This window comes from Anopheles coluzzii, chromosome 2 (assembly GCF_943734685.1).
Source record: "Anopheles coluzzii chromosome 2, AcolN3, whole genome shotgun sequence".
Lineage (NCBI taxonomy): Eukaryota > Metazoa > Arthropoda > Insecta > Diptera > Culicidae > Anopheles > Anopheles coluzzii.
Window position 1 is genome coordinate 110930861 of NC_064670.1, and position 17730 is coordinate 110948590.

Here is a 17730-nt window from a genome sequence, read left to right on the forward strand (position 1 = left end):
TGTTTTATTTTCTCACACATAGTGTCAAACGAACGAATATGTTGTTAATTGCAGATTGCCTTGTAATTATAAAAGGTTTTAGTCTTGGTTTAGCGTCTAAGCTCGAGGTTCTGCGAGTGCATTTCGAGTTGCTCGAGTGAGACTTTACTGTACAATAAGCTGTTGTTTAAAAACAAAAGTCGTTGTGTTTTAAAATTGCGACCCTACTCAAATGGGATTGTTATTGTAAACAGATATGCTACCATAGCAACAACAAACCAAAGCCAATGCGCATACTTTGCGTTTGGTTGCTCGCTCGCGTGGTCTCACTTGCTGAAACTGCCGACAGGCGCGTGACACAGTTCATGTCTGGCGCACTCTAGTTTCATACAGCAATGTGTCGGAACCTCACGTACAAAATGATAGTCGTCAATTATTAGATTGTCGTCGGCTGAGTATGACCTCATAATTGTAATTGTGCTGCTCGTAGAGTCGAACAAGAAAACAAATTCCATAACTACCAGCTTACCGGTGACTCAACGAGGTTGAACTTACATAGTAACGCATAGTAACGCAAAGTAACGCTGGCATGGAAGAAAAAACGAAAGAGAACCAACACTACTTGCACTTACCGTTTAACCGTGAGTCATTTTCTTTCCCAAACAAATAACACACCAAAACCACACGTATTCTTAACGACTTCAGAACATTGGTTTTTGTTGTTGTTGGTTTTTGTTTTGAGTGTGTGTGTTTGTGTGTGTTTAGTTTTTCCATAATGCTGCATGTTTGGTTTGCATCCTTGTTTGTTTGCTTGTTTGTTTGTCTGTTTTGCTTACTTCTTTGTTATCTATTTCGTTTAACCCATTTTGCGTTGGCAGCTTTTGCCATTTTCATTCATGGGTGTAGTTATTGTGTAAGTGTGTTTGTGTGTGTCATTATTTCTGTGTATATTTGTGTATCAATTTGCGATGTTCTAACGTGTAACTGTGTGGTTGTGTACGTTTGTGTGTGTGTGTGTGTGTTTACATTATCTTTATTGAATACTTAGACATTTCCAAAGGAGTACAAAATCCAACTCAAGAAAGTCAGGAAACTCGTTCACGTGAGCGCAACCATTGATGGTGCTTTTACAATGCTACGTTTCCTACCTTTATGCTTTTTCTCGCTCTGTCTCTCTCTGTCACGCTCTCTCTCTCTCTCTTTCGCTCTTTCTTCACCGTTTTACCGTTTTAGCTTGTGGGATTTACCTTCTCATTGCTAGCTTTCGACACTTGTGTTTTATATCTTTTCCTTTCATTTTGAGTTTTTCCTTCGCCTCCGGCTTCCGCTTGTTTCAGCTCTGACTAACTAGACTTTATTCTCTGCTTGCTTGTTTCTTTTTTTTCTCGCATACCGTTTCCTCGTTCGCATCTTCATTTCTCGCATTGCGTTTCGAGGATTGTGTTTGCTAGGGTGCCGGTAGTCCGGCGCTTAAAGTTAGTTTTGCGGGTAAAATGAGTATTTAGTTAGTTTTGTGTTTTTTGTTTGCTTGGGTGCGTGTGAGTGTGAATGTTTTCATTTTGTTTTGTTTTTTCCTTCTCTCTAGTATATCAACGCTTATGTCGTCAACAAAAGTACGGACAGAAAAATGGGAAGTATACAAAGAACGTTTTGTGGATTTCACTCACTTGTTTTGGTATTCGCATTTCTCTCAATCTCAGCTGTTCGATTCTGCCTTTGTAAGAAATTCGTTTTGCATGTGAAGGTGTGTATGCGTGTGTGTAAGGTTGAGTGTCTAATTGTTTGGTGTGTGTGTGTATTGATTTTTACTTTTTTTAGTCTGCACCCATTGGCCCTGTTTAGCAAAAAACGGGGTGTTTCCATCATGCACGACGGGAGGGGAGGATGTACCACCAGCTTCGTACATTCCGTGTATCAATCGCTAGTAAATCTTATTAATAATTGGCACAAGGTTTTAAGTGGTAAGATCTGTGGTTCGTTTGTTTGGAGTGTTTGCCTTTGTGTCGTTCTGTTCATTTTGTGTGTGTGTGTGTGTGTAGTAATGAGTAGGAGATAACCGATACAGACGATAGAAAAGAATAAATTGGCAGCTCGCACTCGTTTCTGCTTTGGAATAGAACGTGAAAGTGCTTATTTACTTCGCTCCAGTTCAATGATTTTCTCTGCCCCTGGGTGCTCACTAAGCTGCCGTGAGGCAGTCCTTGGATCGCTGTGTGTGTTTGATCGACCATTCTCTCGTTATAAGGCTCCCAACACAATCAATACAAACTCTATCAAAATGAACACACCTTGAACAACAAACCTAATCGATTGCCGATGTGCTGCTTCAACGCTTCGTGCCTTTTGCTCTCTCTATCTTTCTCGCGCAGATACAGATGATGATCGATACGAAACGTCGTGTGGGTGTGGTGTAGTATTAAAATCCTAATGCCAAGTAGTGCGGATATCTGGCATACTTGCTTGGAATGCACAACAACGAACCGACTGTTTGCTGGGTAGCTTGCATATTTGGGGGTTTTTTTCCGTCTGCACTGACTGCCTGGTCTGGCTTCTCCTGTTTATTTAACTAATATATTTCTATAAACTGTCAACGTTTTGTGTTGCATTGTTCTAAGTATGTGTAGTTTTGCAAATATCTTAATTGTAGAGTGTGTTTTTGTTTGTGTTTTGTATCTTTTTTTTTATTTGCATTATTCGATTACTTGTGGTGCAATAAAAAGGAATAAAACATACTTTCTTTTTAAAGCAGGAGAGACAGACAAAGGAAAGTAGTAGTTTTTAATTTTAAAAACATTAAATAAACATTAAAGTTTACATTATGAAGCAAAGTAAAGAAAATATGAGAAGAAAAGGAATAGAAATCAAAGAATAGCTAAAAGAATTCAGACGTTAACAAGTAAAATTGATACATTGCATAATTTTAAATCAAAGTAGCCAAATTGCATCGCGCTATTTATCAGCGTGTTTGTTTTGTTACCGTGTTTGCTTCTACACTTTGAGTGTGTGAGTGTGTGTTTTTTCCTCCCTCTCTCTCTCTCTGCGTGTTCATGTGTGTGTGACGCGCTTTCGTGATTTTGGGCTTGTGTGTGGTAATCATAATAATCATTAGTATTTAGTAGTTTTAATAGTGTTTTAGTAATTTTGTATAGATTTGCCTTGTTATATTGTTTTGTATTGTGTTGTTGCTTGTTGCCGTTTTTTGCTCTTTATTTTATTGTGCAATGGTTAATTGAGTGTTTGTTTTTGCTTTGCGCATCGGATCGATCTGCTGGCCGTTTTGAATTTCGTACGAGCTGGCTTCCTAGTTCACTTGTATCAAGTGTATGTGTTCTGTCTGTCTGTGTGAGTGTATATAATTCTTTGCTATCTGTTAATTTGGCTTACTTTTTTTATTTCTTTTTGTTTGTTATAAAATTCAATTCCCTTTTCCATCGTAAATGTAGGTTGTTGTTTTTTTTTTAATGCATGTATGAGTGTCTGAGTGTATTGTATGAGTGCACAAGGCTTTTATATCCTTTTTATGCCCACTCATACGCGCTACGTCTTCACTGCTCTGCTCCGAGTGTCGCTCACACGATCTCGCATCGTTAGTGACCGTGCCATGAGCTGCTGTTTGGTTTTATCTTTCTCTTTAGTTTTATTTCCTTTTTTTGACTTCTATTTTTAAGGTATAGTACGATCAGTTCGTTAGTGTAAGTGTCTCTGACCGATCGACCGATGCAGATCGGCAGATAAAACCGAGCAGCTGTACTGAAACGACGGGTGGGGCAGAAGGGCTGACGGTCCATCCGAACTGATGGAGGTAGGATCCCGCTGCTCGTTTGCGATTCCGATCCAGGAAAACGGAAAATGTAAACACACACGCTAGGGTAAAACACATCTCGCTACTGGGGTTTGTCTCACGTACACGAAACGGAGCATTTAGTATAAGTGTTGCTTTTAAGATTGATTGATTTGCTTTACTTCCTACTAGTGGGGAGGGAACAGGGGGATGATGAGTACGCAATTTTCTGCAGAAGGAAGAAAGAGTGTGCAAATAGTGGGAGGGGGTGTCCTTCTTTCGCTTAGTTACTACTTTGCCTCCCTTTTCTTGCTCTTCCTTCGTTGCTAGCCACCTTTCCGCCTGTACTAGCTTCTCAATACGCGATGTCAAAGTCGATCTTCTTTCACTCGATTATATAGATTTAATATTTAAATTCTATTAGTTTTGTAGGATTAAAAATGATCAAAAATGTAAAACAAACTCTAAACATCTTTACCCTCCGTCTCTCCGTTCTCTCTTCCGCCTCTTGTAAGATCGCGCCCGGCGCAGCACATGCACTATCAACTGCATGTGTCTGCGCCATTATGAGTGTCTGTCGGTCGCACGAAAAGATGTCTTCCCTTACTATACCCATTAACTTTTCGCCGTGTGTTGCTCGTCCGTCCGTAGGTCTAGGTCTAGCTTTCCGAGAAAAGCTCATCGCGATCGATCGCGTTTATGTATGCTTCTTTACGTCTTTTCCCGTCCAGTGTTAAATGGTTTCGTTCGGCTTGTTTCAGCCCGTTTCCTTCCTTCCTTGTCTCCGGTCGTTGCGGTCGTCCGTGCCGTGAGTTAATGAAAACAGTAATACTTTTCTATCGCAATTTGCAAGATAATTCTCATTCACTATGTATCTACGATCAACGTGTTGATCATTATCGTTTCCTTTATCGCTAATACAAACATGCTTTTACGGGATGTGTTTCTCTTTTTTGTTGTTGTTGGTTGGTTTCGTTTAAACTTTACTCCCGTTTCTACTGCTGCTGAACCTTCTCGCTCTCACTATATATCGGTTTACTTACGTGTGATCAACAAACAAATGGCTGCCGACATTGTGTCACGCTTTCATTAATTACTCTCTCATCGGAGCTTTCCTTGCAGCTTTCCTGTTCTGTTTCAAGAGAAATATTGCCTCCTACACCTGTAGCCATGTGGGTAGTAGCGGCTTAGGTCAGGGTGTCAGCCTGTGCAAGTCGATCCTGTGCCATTTAGGATACAATCACACGTGCTGATGTGTGTGTGTGTGTCTTTATCTGTCTAATATGGCAGGGTATAAATGATTTCGATTACGATGAAAACGGTCATATCTATAAGAGATACCGTTCACTGGAGAGGGAGGAAAAATGAGCATCTCGGGACGACACCATGGGCTTCTCGTCGCCGCAGCTTCCGCCAGATACTTCCGAATCGGGAACACAAAGACAAGCTGCTTGCCTCGTTGTTTGCTGCCCATTCCAGGGCACGAGGTCAACCTGTAATGCCCATAACCATTCAACCCTAATGGTCTACGAGTTACTGCATCCTGCCCTTTGCGACACACGAGTGCATTTGTACGTGAGTGTGTTCTTGAACGTGAAAATTGGCTACGTGCACACAGCGCGCTAGACACATGGTAATACCTTCCGCTCTGTTGGTTTCATCCTCTACGCCCTAGCCCCTTTTACAGCTATTGCGCTATTTTCTCGAATCAACTGCTCTAACCGGCCGGTGTGCCGATTCCATTACAATTATTTGCCTTCATATTGTGGGACACCTATATTTACTTCCTCTTTATCGCTCTCCCTCTACCATTCCCGCACGGATGCATGAGCTGCTTCGTTGCTGTGTGCCGCTACGGGAACATGAGTATTAGTATTCGTCTCGCCGTCTTTTAGCCCACCCAACTACCAACCGCCCCAAAAGCCTTGTGAACGGGATGTGATTCCAATGAGTTTCGGGTCACGGGAGGTATCGGTAATTTGGGGATTTTGGTTTGGTTTTTGCGTTTGCGTGTGTGTGTGTGGCGTGTGTATGTACTTTTTTTTGTAACTTCCTCCCTTCTGCTCTTTTGCTTCAAAAAGATCGAGGATGAGTGTAACGAGAAAACGAGCTTATTTACTTTCATCTTTACGTGATGTCGACGGGGCGTCACTTAAACTAATCATGTCTCTAGGCTTCCACACCGGGGATCCTACAATTAAAAAAGAAAAACAAATGGCCAGATTTAATGACATTGTTCGAATGGTTGGTGTTTTATAAGTAAGAGGGGTTTTGGTTTGGATTTTGGTTTGTAGTATTGGTTGTATTTTTTTGTTGTTCTTTTGGGAATGGTTTGATTGTTTTAGTATCATTATCAATTTGGTGTAGCTTTCGCTTCGTTTTTTTTCTGTGTGTGTATTTTTTGGTGTTTGTGTGTTGGTATAATTTAGTATATAGATTTTTTGCTGTTGTTGGTTAATTTAAATGTATCCAATTTTTGCTAACTTAACTTAAGACCTAAAAGGGGGGAAACATTAGGAACAGGATGGATGTTAAGAAGGAGGATTCATGAGAGACAGTTAAAACTGTTGGAAAGCAAAGGGAAGAGAATGGTACATAAGAATAGAACACGGTCGAGAAAAGAGGGATAAATGAGATGTAAATTTTGGGTATAATGAAAAAAATATATAGTAAACGTGGCTAGTAGAATACGCAAATCGAAACCAAACGCACAACAAACAAACAGTAACAAAGCATACTTGTAACCGTGGAAAGTATCTGATCGCGTACGCAGCTAGCGCAAATAAACAGCATAGGGAAGGAAATGACAGTGACGTGGTTGCAAACTACAGGTTCGAGAATCTAAGAGCCTAAGCCAAGTGGGAAGTAACCATTGCTCACCTTCAGCTCGTATGCTTGGTGTGGCTTGGCTGGTGGCTTGCTAAGCGCAGTGGGTGAGTATTTGTACACACGCACACGCATGATGAATGGGGGAAGTTTTGAGTTTGGTGATCTATACTGCTATACAGGTTTAATGTGAAATAATCGCAAAAGAAGTACTTTTTTACTGCATCAAATCTTTATCAAACATACTGTTGTACTGCTAACGCTAACGATTCTTCACACGACAGGGTGGGACGGGAGTACTAGTTTGTTGTTAGTGTTTTTAGCTAACAATACTGATATATATAAGATACGCTAAGGGTTTGGGCTAACTATGTTGTTGGCTTATTTTTCTTGTTTATTTTAGTGAACTTTAAGGCAAGTACAGTCGCGCGACTCATCAGTCTCTATGCCGTTGGTATAACAGGAACGTACACAACGTACACAACTAGTCTTAAAAGCTTGAGGTAACAACGTACACACAGATACATAAACGGTAAGTAGGACAAGAAGAGCATCAATAAAACAAAATTATGCCAAAACTAGAAAAAATAAAAATAAACCACAATAACAAAAGTCATAAACTAATTGCACTATACTAGCAAACGAAAGGAGTTTCAGGAGGAATCAACAGGAAAGCTTTCCGATCGTTCGAATATACATTCAGGATGCAGAGGGCAGGACAGTCAATTCGATTGGAGCGGGACCGGGCAGGGAAGCTAAAGTAGGTGTGTTAACCATCGGGACACTTTCGTGCAAGTACCCGCCGTACGTTTCAGTGGTAGCAGGTCACTGTTACTTCGCAATTCTACTCCTATAACTTTGCTACATTTCTCGTTTACTTTGCCTGAGAGCGCGTGCAATTTATCGCGCAAACAGTTCAGGTTATTTATACCCCTTGCCCCTTGACGAATATGCATCGTTGGTGGTTAGTGGAAGGTTTTGAACAACATTGCCACCAGGGCTGGGGAGGGGCTACGCATTCGCACTACTACGCACTACTACTGGCCTACGGTGGGGGGAGGGCTGGGTGTCGGTGTTGCTACGTGTCGGCAAATAACAGTCGTTCGGTTTCAGAGGCAGCACGCTACCCGTCTGCATGTAAGGCTGTTGGGCATTAGGTTTCGGCATCTTTGTTGTACACCTGCGATCACTTCCGCCTTTATCCATTTCCTCTGCTTTTTGTAATGGTTCTACAAGGGTTGGGGGCGTCCGTGGGGACACGCTACAGTGCATGCAACTCACAAGTAGCTAACAGTAGCAACTACAGTCGTCTTGTCTAAGGGCTGGTGTCGTTCGCGTACAGTTCAGTCCCATGTCATGTCGCTAGCGTCGTGTACAGTGTGTTGTGTGGCGTTTCTGTGTTGTTCTAAATCGAGTTAGTGTTAAAATGGCGTCACCTCGTACATGCTTACACTACCGTTAATAGACTTCTCATCCGTATCTCATCTCCTGCTGCTGCCGAGGGTAAGGAGAAATTCGCTAAACAACGCATTCGCTCGTGACTTAGTGAATAGTTGCAGCGTGCAGTTTATAGTTGACCAAAAAGGCGCAGGAAACAGTGTAACAGCATAATATGAAAAATCTCTCGTTGTCCTAACTAAATCCCGCTTTCCTCTCAACCTAGTGAGCTGATCTAGTGTCTCCCGCTGTGGCGGCGTCCATTCATGCCATCAACACATCGAAATCGTAACAAATGCTAAAGGGTAGTAGTTCCATTCGATTAAAACTCTAGCTAGCTTTCCCCTCCTACCGGCTCTATCTAGTCCGCGTCTCCACTCCTAAACCGTGCAAGCGATAAAAAGATGCATTGTAGAAAAATAGAATTCCTCGTGAGATTAGTTAAATTGTTTTAAAGTGTTCTTTGCTGCTGCTTTTTTTCGACTTTTTGTTTTGTTTTTCATAATCCGTTAAAGAGTGCAATGTACAGTTGTAGCATTTGAGTTGAAAGTTACAAGATCAGTGCTGAATTGGGTTGCTTTACTTTTTGGTTTTTGGTTTTGATTTTTGGAGTAAAATGTCGCTGACAATTGCCGTTCCTTGTGGCATGACGATAGCGGTTGTGCATAAGGAAGCTGATCGAAGAATCGATTTTCTTACTCTTCTTTTCCTCGTTCAAAATCGTGTAAGTAAAATGTATTGAACGAACGAACCGGAATGTGTCTCTATCTATAAGTTACGCTACAAATTCTTAATGCTTGTAAAAAGGTTTAATGTTGTTTTTTTGTTCTTGTTGTTTTATAAAACGTTGATTCGCTGCTCTTACCTATGTATACTATCATTTAAACGGTACCGATCGATCCTTACCACTGTGTCCTGTGACTCTTACGCCTTAAATAGAGATAGAATTAGACGTTAAAAAACAAAACATCGAACGTAGCGGAATGGATGGAAGAGATGTACTTAATACACTTTGGCACGAACCGAAAACACAAACGCTTTTGTAATAATAAAAACACATGTTACGTGTCAAGCGCAGTGCGTTACCACAGCCGAAGGTAACAGCCGTAACGCTTTGTCGAGCTTACGCTTCTGTGGCACTTGAACAGTCGAACAACAACGAACAACGCAAAAGCACAATAAGACGATACAGTCAGTGCATTCTCAACCCACCCGATTGTCGATAAAGTGTTACATTTGGCAAATCCTTTGCTACAACCATTCCGATTCCCTACCGTGCGGGTTCGCGCGTCCGTTACGTCTACTCGACTCGACTCGCTGTGAACGCTGTTAGGGGGGCGCTCGCTTTTTTTTCACTAACGTTTTGCTAACGAAAACTGCCGCGCCACATCTGGTGAGGGGTGGAAAAATTCGTCTAAACTAAGTCGTACCTTTTCGCTAGTGTTAAAATCGTGTTACGCTTCTTTCTTTTTTATCATATTAAATACCGGTAATCAATCCGAAATCGGAAAGGTCTTACAAGATAATTGGCACAAAATCACAACATTTTTCCCGCTCCCCATTGCTGGTTAATATAATGTGTATGTGTATGCACACTGCACACCGTCAGAGTAGCTTTGGTAGCGGTGTGTTGCTTTGGTTTCTGTCCGCTGCACCCTGTTTCATCGATCAACTGATCATCGATCTGTTAGATCAACTCGGTCCCGCAAGGGCGGAAACTTAGGAACCCCGTGGGCCGTGTGCCTTGTGTGTGCCTTGTGTGTGTATGTGTGTGGAACTGAAAAGTGGTAGTAGGTAGTAGCTGAATTGTCATCTCACCTCAGCTCGCTTCAGCAAAACGAGAGGTAACTTGCGTGTGGCGTGTGCAATTCAATTCCCTTTCGCTTACTCGAACGGTTCGTCGTTGAAAACGGGGAAGGGCTGTATTTGCTCTATTTGCTTCTGGTGCAACACAACTGCACTTACTAGTATTATTGTTGTAGGTTTTTTCTTGCAGTTGGTAGTTCTATCTGCTCGAAGGGCTACGAGTTTCGCTTCGCTACGTTAACATGCTAGTTGGAGGGGGGGGGGGGGCTATAGTTGCGTCGCGTACGCGTCGTCGCTTTGACTATCTGTTGTTTGTTGTATAAACTCACCTGTATTACAATTGTTACTTTGGTATATATGGTATGTATATATGTATATATTAGTACGAATATTGTTTTTGTTTTTGGCTAACAGTTTGGCTCTAACAGACACGCGATACGGGGTACGGGTACCACACCACTATTGCTCTAATCCATCTCAGTAGAAAGTTAGGGAACTGTCCCGCTACGGTAAGGATGTTTGGTGTATAATTGCTTTATATGTGTATATATGGGTGCTGTGTATGTAGCTGTGTAGTACTGGATTATTATTAGTATATTCGGTTGCTGTTTTGCTTTTCTTGTTTGATTAACACGGGCTGCGCCATTGTATTTATTTTGGTTGTTGTTTGGCTGTTGTTGTTGCGATTATATAGTGTGTAATATATGTATAGAGATATTGTTTGAATATTTTTGTTGTACGGGGTATACGTATAGCTGTTTGATTTGTAACCTGCAGCAATGCTACTACCTTCACCTATGCGTCCTTGTGTGTGTGTGTGTGTTTGTTTGGTACGGTATATATGGGAACACATTAGGAACCTCCCTACTGGTTCATCTCGAACCGAACAGTTAAGTGTTGTGAGGGTCGTCCCGGGAGTTTGTGGACCTGGCACAAGAAAGGGGTTAGCTAGGGCAGGGAAATGAATGGGACCACACCGAGGCGAGCAGAAGCCAAGAGCCAATCCACGTTGACACGTCGGTCGATTGGGGCGACTGCGGTTTGCGTTGCAGTTTCGTAATTGAATTCCTGAGCCAGTCACGGGGTGGGGATGGGAGCGGGTTGCAAAGTTTCGTTTCCGTGGTCATTCAATTTTCTCACGTCACCACCACCATCCACGCTTCGGAAGCAAGCAGCTCTGGCTGAAGGGCAAACTGTGCGGTTTTGCCGGTAATTTAATTTCGCAACCATATTACCCGCTCCGTAGGAGGGGAGATGAGGTCCTGCACAGTGCAGGACGGGGCTTGGGCGTGTACCGTGAATCGTTCGCTGTTGTGCCCGGTGCCTGAGACGTTAGTTTAGGGCGAGGGATGGAGGTAGGAAGGAGGCAAAACCAGATTGTCCACCGTCACGCTAGTACGCGCGGCGCTGGTTTACTTGTTGCAAATTTGAATATTTAACCCAATCGACGGGGGAGATCTAGCTTCGCAACCCTAACCGTGACTGGTACACACAACCCTGGGAAAGGGTCAAACCTCTGCCCAGGTTGAAACTGCACGGCGCTGGTACGGTAGTGTCGAAATTAGTGTCACTTTTGAAACAAATTTGAATGACTCGATGCTTCCGCTCCGGTCCTCGGATCAGGATGTGTCCCCAAACAAAACAAACCGTACCGTGAACCGAACCCAAACACTGAAGCGTGATAGGCGCGTTGAAATGACACCGATACCAGTGAAGTTCCAGCAGGGCTTTTGCGATGTTGTGGTGGTGAAGTAGGGGATGATTTGATTTCGTTGCGACAGCAGTTTGGGGTGAACTACTGCTTTGATTATCAGTTGTTTACACACCAAGCTGTCTAGGTGTCGTGTTGATGACACCGTACGGACATTAGCACCTTGTTCAACACCTGTCTTCCTTTGTCCGCACGGTTGTAGGATGAGTATATTATATTGGGCGTACTGCGCGTACACTAACTATTTCCATCTGTAGTTGTTTGATTTGACGCTAGGTGGCGCGCCGGAGCGCTGCTGCACTGTTCTCTTTCTCTTCCTCACTTATTCGTGCGGTTTGATTTACTATTTTTGATTAAGTTTAGTTTTGATTTTACTGCTACAAAGCCATTTGACGGGGGAAAGGGGTACGATTATGCTTGGATGTGTGGTGGAAAACCAGCTGTTGCTGTGCATTGTAGTATTCCGGGTCTATATTTCCTTTGGATGTATATGGTATTTTGGGAAGAGTCATCATACACTCTTGCAGACTCATACTCTTCGTGGAGTGTGTTTGTTTGAAAGCAAAATCGAACGTAAAATAAAACGAATGCAAGCTTAAACGTGTATCTCGTCGTGATCGAACGACGGCGACTTGTCGAAGCTGGCCTGATGGTATAGTCGGGCCCGGGACGACTTCTTCCGCGCACGGCTCTGCCGTGCGCGGGCTTTTTGCTATGGAGGCTTCATGTTGTCCTGCATGATGCACTCCATACAAGAAGCGTGCGTCGACTGGGAAGCGTATTGCTGTTGCTGCAGATGGTGCTGGTGTTGCTGCTGGAGCTGCTGCTGGTGCTGCTGCTGGTAGGCGCGCCGATCGTGCTCGATGCGGGCGTAGTGCAGGTTCGGATTTTGATCGTAATCCAGAAACGAGGAGCTGTCGATCGACCGGGACGAGGTAAGGCGGTACGTGCGCTGGGGCGATGCACCGCGGCTGTGGCTCTTCGGTAGGGGCAGTGGGCCTCGGGCTCGCTCGTAGTGCCGCTCGGGCGACGGTACCCGGCTGTAGAAGCGCTGCGGCGACACTGGGCCACGCGAGGAGTGGTGCTCTTTCGGGGGTGAGTAGTGGCGACTACCGCGCCGTTGTGGGGATAGCCCTCGTGGGTAGTTGTTGCGAGTTGGGGACGGCCCACGGCTACTGTAGCTTTGCTGCGGGGATAAACCTCTACCGTAGCTGTGGGGGGAGGTACTACCGCGGTAGTACGCACCACCGACACGCATCGGAGAAGCGCCGCGGCTGGCGTGTCCAGAGGAGCGTTGGGGCGAGGGGCCACGACTGTTGTAACCGCGCTGCGGGGAGGGACCACGACTGAATGAACTCTGCGGCGAGATGCCTTTGAACGAGGACTGGGGCGAAAGGGATAGACCGCGCGTTAGGGAAGTTTGCGGGGAAAGACCACGCGCGTAGCAACGGTTCGGGGACACATCGCGACTGTACACGTTGAGAGGGGAGCTGGAGCGGCTGTACGAGCCCTGCTTGCGGTACTCCCCGGTGGACCGCTCGGACGAGATGCTGTACCGCTTTTTGCTGCCCTCGACCGAGGACGCATCGAAGCTGGTGTTCGGGGAGTAGCCACAGGACGACTCGTACCCTTCGACCGAGCGCATCCGCTCGGTGCTACCGACCGAGGCGCTCCGCTTCGCCCGCCGTACCTTCTCGTCGCGCGTCGCATTCTGGTAGATATGTGGGTAGTCCTTCTCCACGCCAAGATACTCGCTCGACAGCGATAGGTAGCACCGATTGCCCGTGGCCGTTTGATACTGCTCGTAGTCGGACGACAGATTGGCGTCCGTTTTGGACGCCGTGCTGTCCGAACTTTCGGACGGTTTGCTCCCGACGGAGGGGCTCACGGAGCGCTTCAGAATGCCTCCCACGACACCGCCTCCGTTCGGTTGCTTCTTCTTCAGAATGCCACCTTCGGGGGGCTTTTTGTTGGAGGTTGCAGCAGTCGCACCAGCACCAGCAGCCGCACTCGGGCTCGATGCACGCCGGGCCCGGTCGGGGCTCTTCTCGATGCGCACGTGCCGCTCGATGTCGATGCTGTTCCGCGGCGACTTGATCTTGATGATGCGAATCGGGCTCTTCTCACGCTCGACCGACTTCATGCGCTTCGGTGACTTTGTCTTCTCGGGCTTCGGGCTGAGCGTACCGTCGGGCGACGAGTTGGCCGACGATGCGCTGAGCGTGTGGTAGCGCTGGTCGCCCTGTGAGCCCCCGTCACCCTCGGACGAGCTGAGCCGCTCCTTGCCGGGCGCTTTCTCGCCCGCCCGCTCTGAGCAGCTGTCATCGCTCTTGCCCGAACCGGAACTGGACGACATCTCGGGCGGTGGCGCCACGGCGGAGTCACTGGAATCGGTGGACGATTTCAACGCGCACTGGTTCGGCTCTTCAGCTTGGGCTTTGGGAGTGGTGGAGGAGTAAGCGATCTGGGGAGGGGACGTTGGATGGGAGGCGGTCGCGGTCGGTTGCGTCTGGTGTGCGGTGGTGTGAGTAGTGTCGTGTGGGGTCGCCGGCGACCGTGCCCGTGTCGGCAGTGGGGAGGCGCCGACGGCCGGCGTAACGCTGCCGGGCTGGGACGGCGCCAGGCTGCCGGTGGTCGGCAGCCCGGTCTGTTCGCGCTCGTAGTGCTGCTCCTTCAGATTCTCCATGTACTCTACTATGTCCGTCTGTATCAGACTGTCGAGATTGAGGTTCTTGAGATGCTTATCCATCGCACTGTCCACCTGGTGGTCGGTTTGGGTCGGTTTCGGCCGCTCGGCGGTGGTCGCGCCGGCCGCACCCTTGGTCGGGTCAAACATCTCTACTACACTCTTATCGCTACTGGGAGAAAGTCGCTTACCTAGATCCTTCATCAGCACCGGATGGTAGGTGGCCGGCGGATGGGACGACTGTATCAGGCGCGCCTGGCTGCCGGTGCTGCCCACGGACAGCGTCGAGGTGGTGCTGTGAACGGGAGAAGGTGGAAGAGGCGGACAAAAGTTAGCAAGCGACGAACCTTTCCAAAAAGCGAGCAGAATCCCTGCCACGACATCATACCTCAGCGTCAGATGGTTCGGTGTTTTGCCCAGGGAAGATTTCGGCTTCACCGTGCCCTGCTGGGAATCGTCCTCGCCCTCCGATTTGGTACCGGGGTCCGGTTTTTCCTGCTCACGCTCGTTCATGTTTCGTCGGCAGGCGGCCACTTGCTCTAGAAATTCCACACGGAAGAGCAAAGGGAGAACAACTCACGTGTTTAAAATGTACGCAAAAAGGTTTGATGGTTCCCTCTCTTACCTCCAACATCGCCCACCGTCTTGCTGCGCATGCGGAACTGTCCACTGTACTGCGGTACCGGCGGGTCGTCCGCCTCCTGGCTGCCCGAGGTCGTGTTATCGTAGTCGATGTTTCCGGACGAGTGGCGCTGATTGATCTTGGATTTCTTCGGCTTGCCGAGCGTCTGCGAACCTTGCATGATCTGGGGCTGGGAGGGAAAAACGGGGGTTAAAACTTTGCCGCATACTGGTTTTGTTGGTTTTCGCAACCCAAAAAAGGAAAAAGTAACAAACACACTAACCTGCTGCTTTGGTCGCTCGAGGGTTTGCGAATTGCCGGAAGAAGAGTTGCCGACGCCCGTCATCGAGTTGGTGCTGCCGCCCATACTCTTCAGCGACGGTATCGACATGTTGCGGACGCTTTCCCTTATAATCTGCCGGATCGTCTTGAGGAACGCGTTACGGAACTCGGCGGTGCTGTAACAGGAAAGGAGAGATTTGTACAAACACATGCCCCGGATGAGACGCATTACGCTAGGAGGCGTAAACACGGGGTAATGTAACAAGCGCTCATGTCGATGGAAAACGGATGTTTGGGGGGTAAAATGGCGCCGGAATACTGTTCAAAGTATTTCCGTACACTTGCAGCATCTTCCGGCGTGCAAAAACAACTCCTTCGCCCAAGGATGATACAAAATCACTCACAGAGAAGAGTGTTCGTTCCAGTGATTTACTTTCCTGGCGTGTGTCGTGTACTCGCGGACCGAAGCGGATGTTTGCGACGGGTTTGAGATTGAGATTGTTGAGAGCAACTGAGGCGCTGGGAGTTTGTTTTCTTCAATCATCGTTCAATGCGGGAGCTATTACGCCGGCTTCCCTCTGCTAATCCGCAAAAATTGCACAGAGTGGCGCGGCTCTCGTCTCTTGGCCGGCAGTGAATTGGATTGGCGCTTTCTTCCCTCCAGCGCGACAGTTTCTTGTAAAGGAAGCTCGCAACAGCGAAGGAGAAAAACATGCTCCAACTATGGATTGGAAAGTTTTCCCCTGGCAGAAAACGGTGCGTGGAGCGTCCGAACGGGCAACGACTCACCACCTTCTTGCGTGTGTAATGCCCTTTCAGGGCAAGCATCGAGCTGCATCGTAATCCGATTTAAATTAATAGATTTCTGTTATTCCGTGCACTTTCTACACGGTGTACCAGCTTACAGCGCCGAAGCAGCAGCAGCATATGTGCGCTTTGTTTGTCTTCGGTAAATCCCTGCTTTCAACCGAGACGTTGAAATTGTTTTTTGCCTTTCTTTCAACTCCGGCACTCTTGTCTCTACTATGTATTTATGTATGTGTGTGTGTGCTTCAATTGAAACTTTCCATCCATCGAATGAGCAACTTGCCAAATCTAGTTTAGTGGATTAGCGCTTACCTGTTCGACAGTACGTAGACTTTCTCGGAACGGCGCTGCAGCTGGGACCGGAGGTGTATCAGCTCCCAGAGGAAGTGCGAATCCATGTCCTTGGCGGAGGAAGCCCTTACCTGTACCTCGGTGACCGGTATCAGCACCTGGTAGCGGATGATCTCCACCTCGTTCGTGGCGTTCTTGCTCGAGACGCCCTGTTTATTTTGTTTTGGGAGTAGCAAGAAGACAGCAAAGTTTGTTAAGTAAACTCCACTCCTTTGCTGTGCTGCCACCATAAGCGCTACGCTTACCATGAGCTTTTTCTTCTGCCGCAAGCGCTCCTTGCACAGGAAGACGACCGCCGACTTGAAGACGAAGCACATCGCGTGCAGCTCCAGCCCCTTCTTGATCTTGCCGAGAAAGTCGCTGATGTTGAGCCACTCGACGCCACCGTAGTAGAGCAGATCGCCTAGGTCGTTTGGTGGGTAAGAGAATGGGCAAGATTGTAGATCTGTTGTAGTTTTTTATTTGCAATCTCAAAGAGGCAAAACGAGTGGAAAGATGGCGATGGTGGAATAAAACGAAAAGCAGAAACCAAAACAGGACAACCGGGTAGTAGGAGCGCGCGGGATAGTCAAAAGCCTGAGGGGACGGTTTGTGTCCATACTACCAGGGCTGAGATCGATCGGCTGCTTGCAGGACTTCTGGTGCTGCCGGAACAGATGGTCAAAGATGGCACCGTACTCCTCGTGGATGCGCTGCATCTCGTTGATGTGCTCGGCCACCTTCTCCATGCCCTTCAGTGCCTCGACCAGGTGCAGATGCTCGGCCGCGTTCGGATCGGTCAGGTTGCGCAGCTGCTGCAGCAGCAGCGGATACTTCAGGATGCGCTGTATCGGTTTGATCAGGAACGACTCGAGGGTGCTGCTGTGCTGCTGTTTGGGATTTCTAGCGGCCAGGAACTCCTGCAGTGCCTGATTGCCTTCATCTGAAGGTTGAAGGTGACAGAAAGCAGAGCGTTAGAATGTGCTTGAGACATGAAGATATGGTCCAACAGCAGAGTCTTACTTGGATGCAGCACTTTCTGGGCCTTGCTGTGGCTGGCACAGAAGGACGAGTACAGCTTGAAGTGGTTGACGTAGTACAAAAATGCGGATCCAATGGCAAACAGTACGTTCTGAGGTGTAAATGTTAAGTTTAGAAAACAGAAATGTTCAAGAAAAAGTAACCGCAGCAAGTCATCGGCACTGCAATATCCCTACCTTAAACTGGCTCGGATGCTCCAGCTGATGGAAGTCGGGCTCGAGATCCAGCGCTTCCTCGAGATTGTTCAGGAACTGGCGCTGGAATGTGACGATCTCTTGAATGTTGCCGAACAGTGCCGTAATCTCGGCATTTGACAGGAATGTTTCGCGCTTCAGCGGCTCCAGATAGTACTCGAGCAGATTGTTCAGATGCTGCATCCGTGGGAATCAATTTGAAATGGTTCAAGCTCACCGTACAACCTA

General features: G+C 46.9%; 2 protein-coding genes across 3 annotated transcripts in view; both read right to left on the reverse strand.

Moving 5' to 3' along the window:
- Positions 1–666: 666 nt before the first annotated feature.
- The window catches only part of LOC120947288 (protein still life, isoform SIF type 1), a 98806-nt gene continuing 81742 nt past the window's right edge, over positions 667–17730 (reverse strand). For both annotated transcript variants that reach the window (XM_049605003.1, XM_049605002.1), the window contains exons 21-30: positions 17485–17679; positions 17291–17399; positions 16893–17210; positions 16534–16691; positions 16250–16437; positions 15132–15306; positions 14852–15038; positions 14615–14765; positions 14418–14521; positions 667–5951 (exon numbers count right to left, since the gene is read on the reverse strand). In XM_049605003.1, the coding sequence (XP_049460960.1) occupies positions 5872–5951; positions 14418–14521; positions 14615–14765; positions 14852–15038; positions 15132–15306; positions 16250–16437; positions 16534–16691; positions 16893–17210; positions 17291–17399; positions 17485–17679 (1665 nt within the window). In that variant the 3' untranslated portion in view covers positions 667–5871. The remainder of the gene's footprint in view (positions 5952–14417; positions 14522–14614; positions 14766–14851; positions 15039–15131; positions 15307–16249; positions 16438–16533; positions 16692–16892; positions 17211–17290; positions 17400–17484; positions 17680–17730) is intronic.
- Positions 9778–14411, reverse strand: LOC120947289 (serine/arginine repetitive matrix protein 1-like). The gene has a single exon (XM_040362492.2). The coding sequence runs from the start codon at positions 14374–14376 to the stop codon at positions 12253–12255; it is 2124 nt and encodes a 707-aa protein (XP_040218426.2). The 5' UTR covers positions 14377–14411; the 3' UTR covers positions 9778–12252.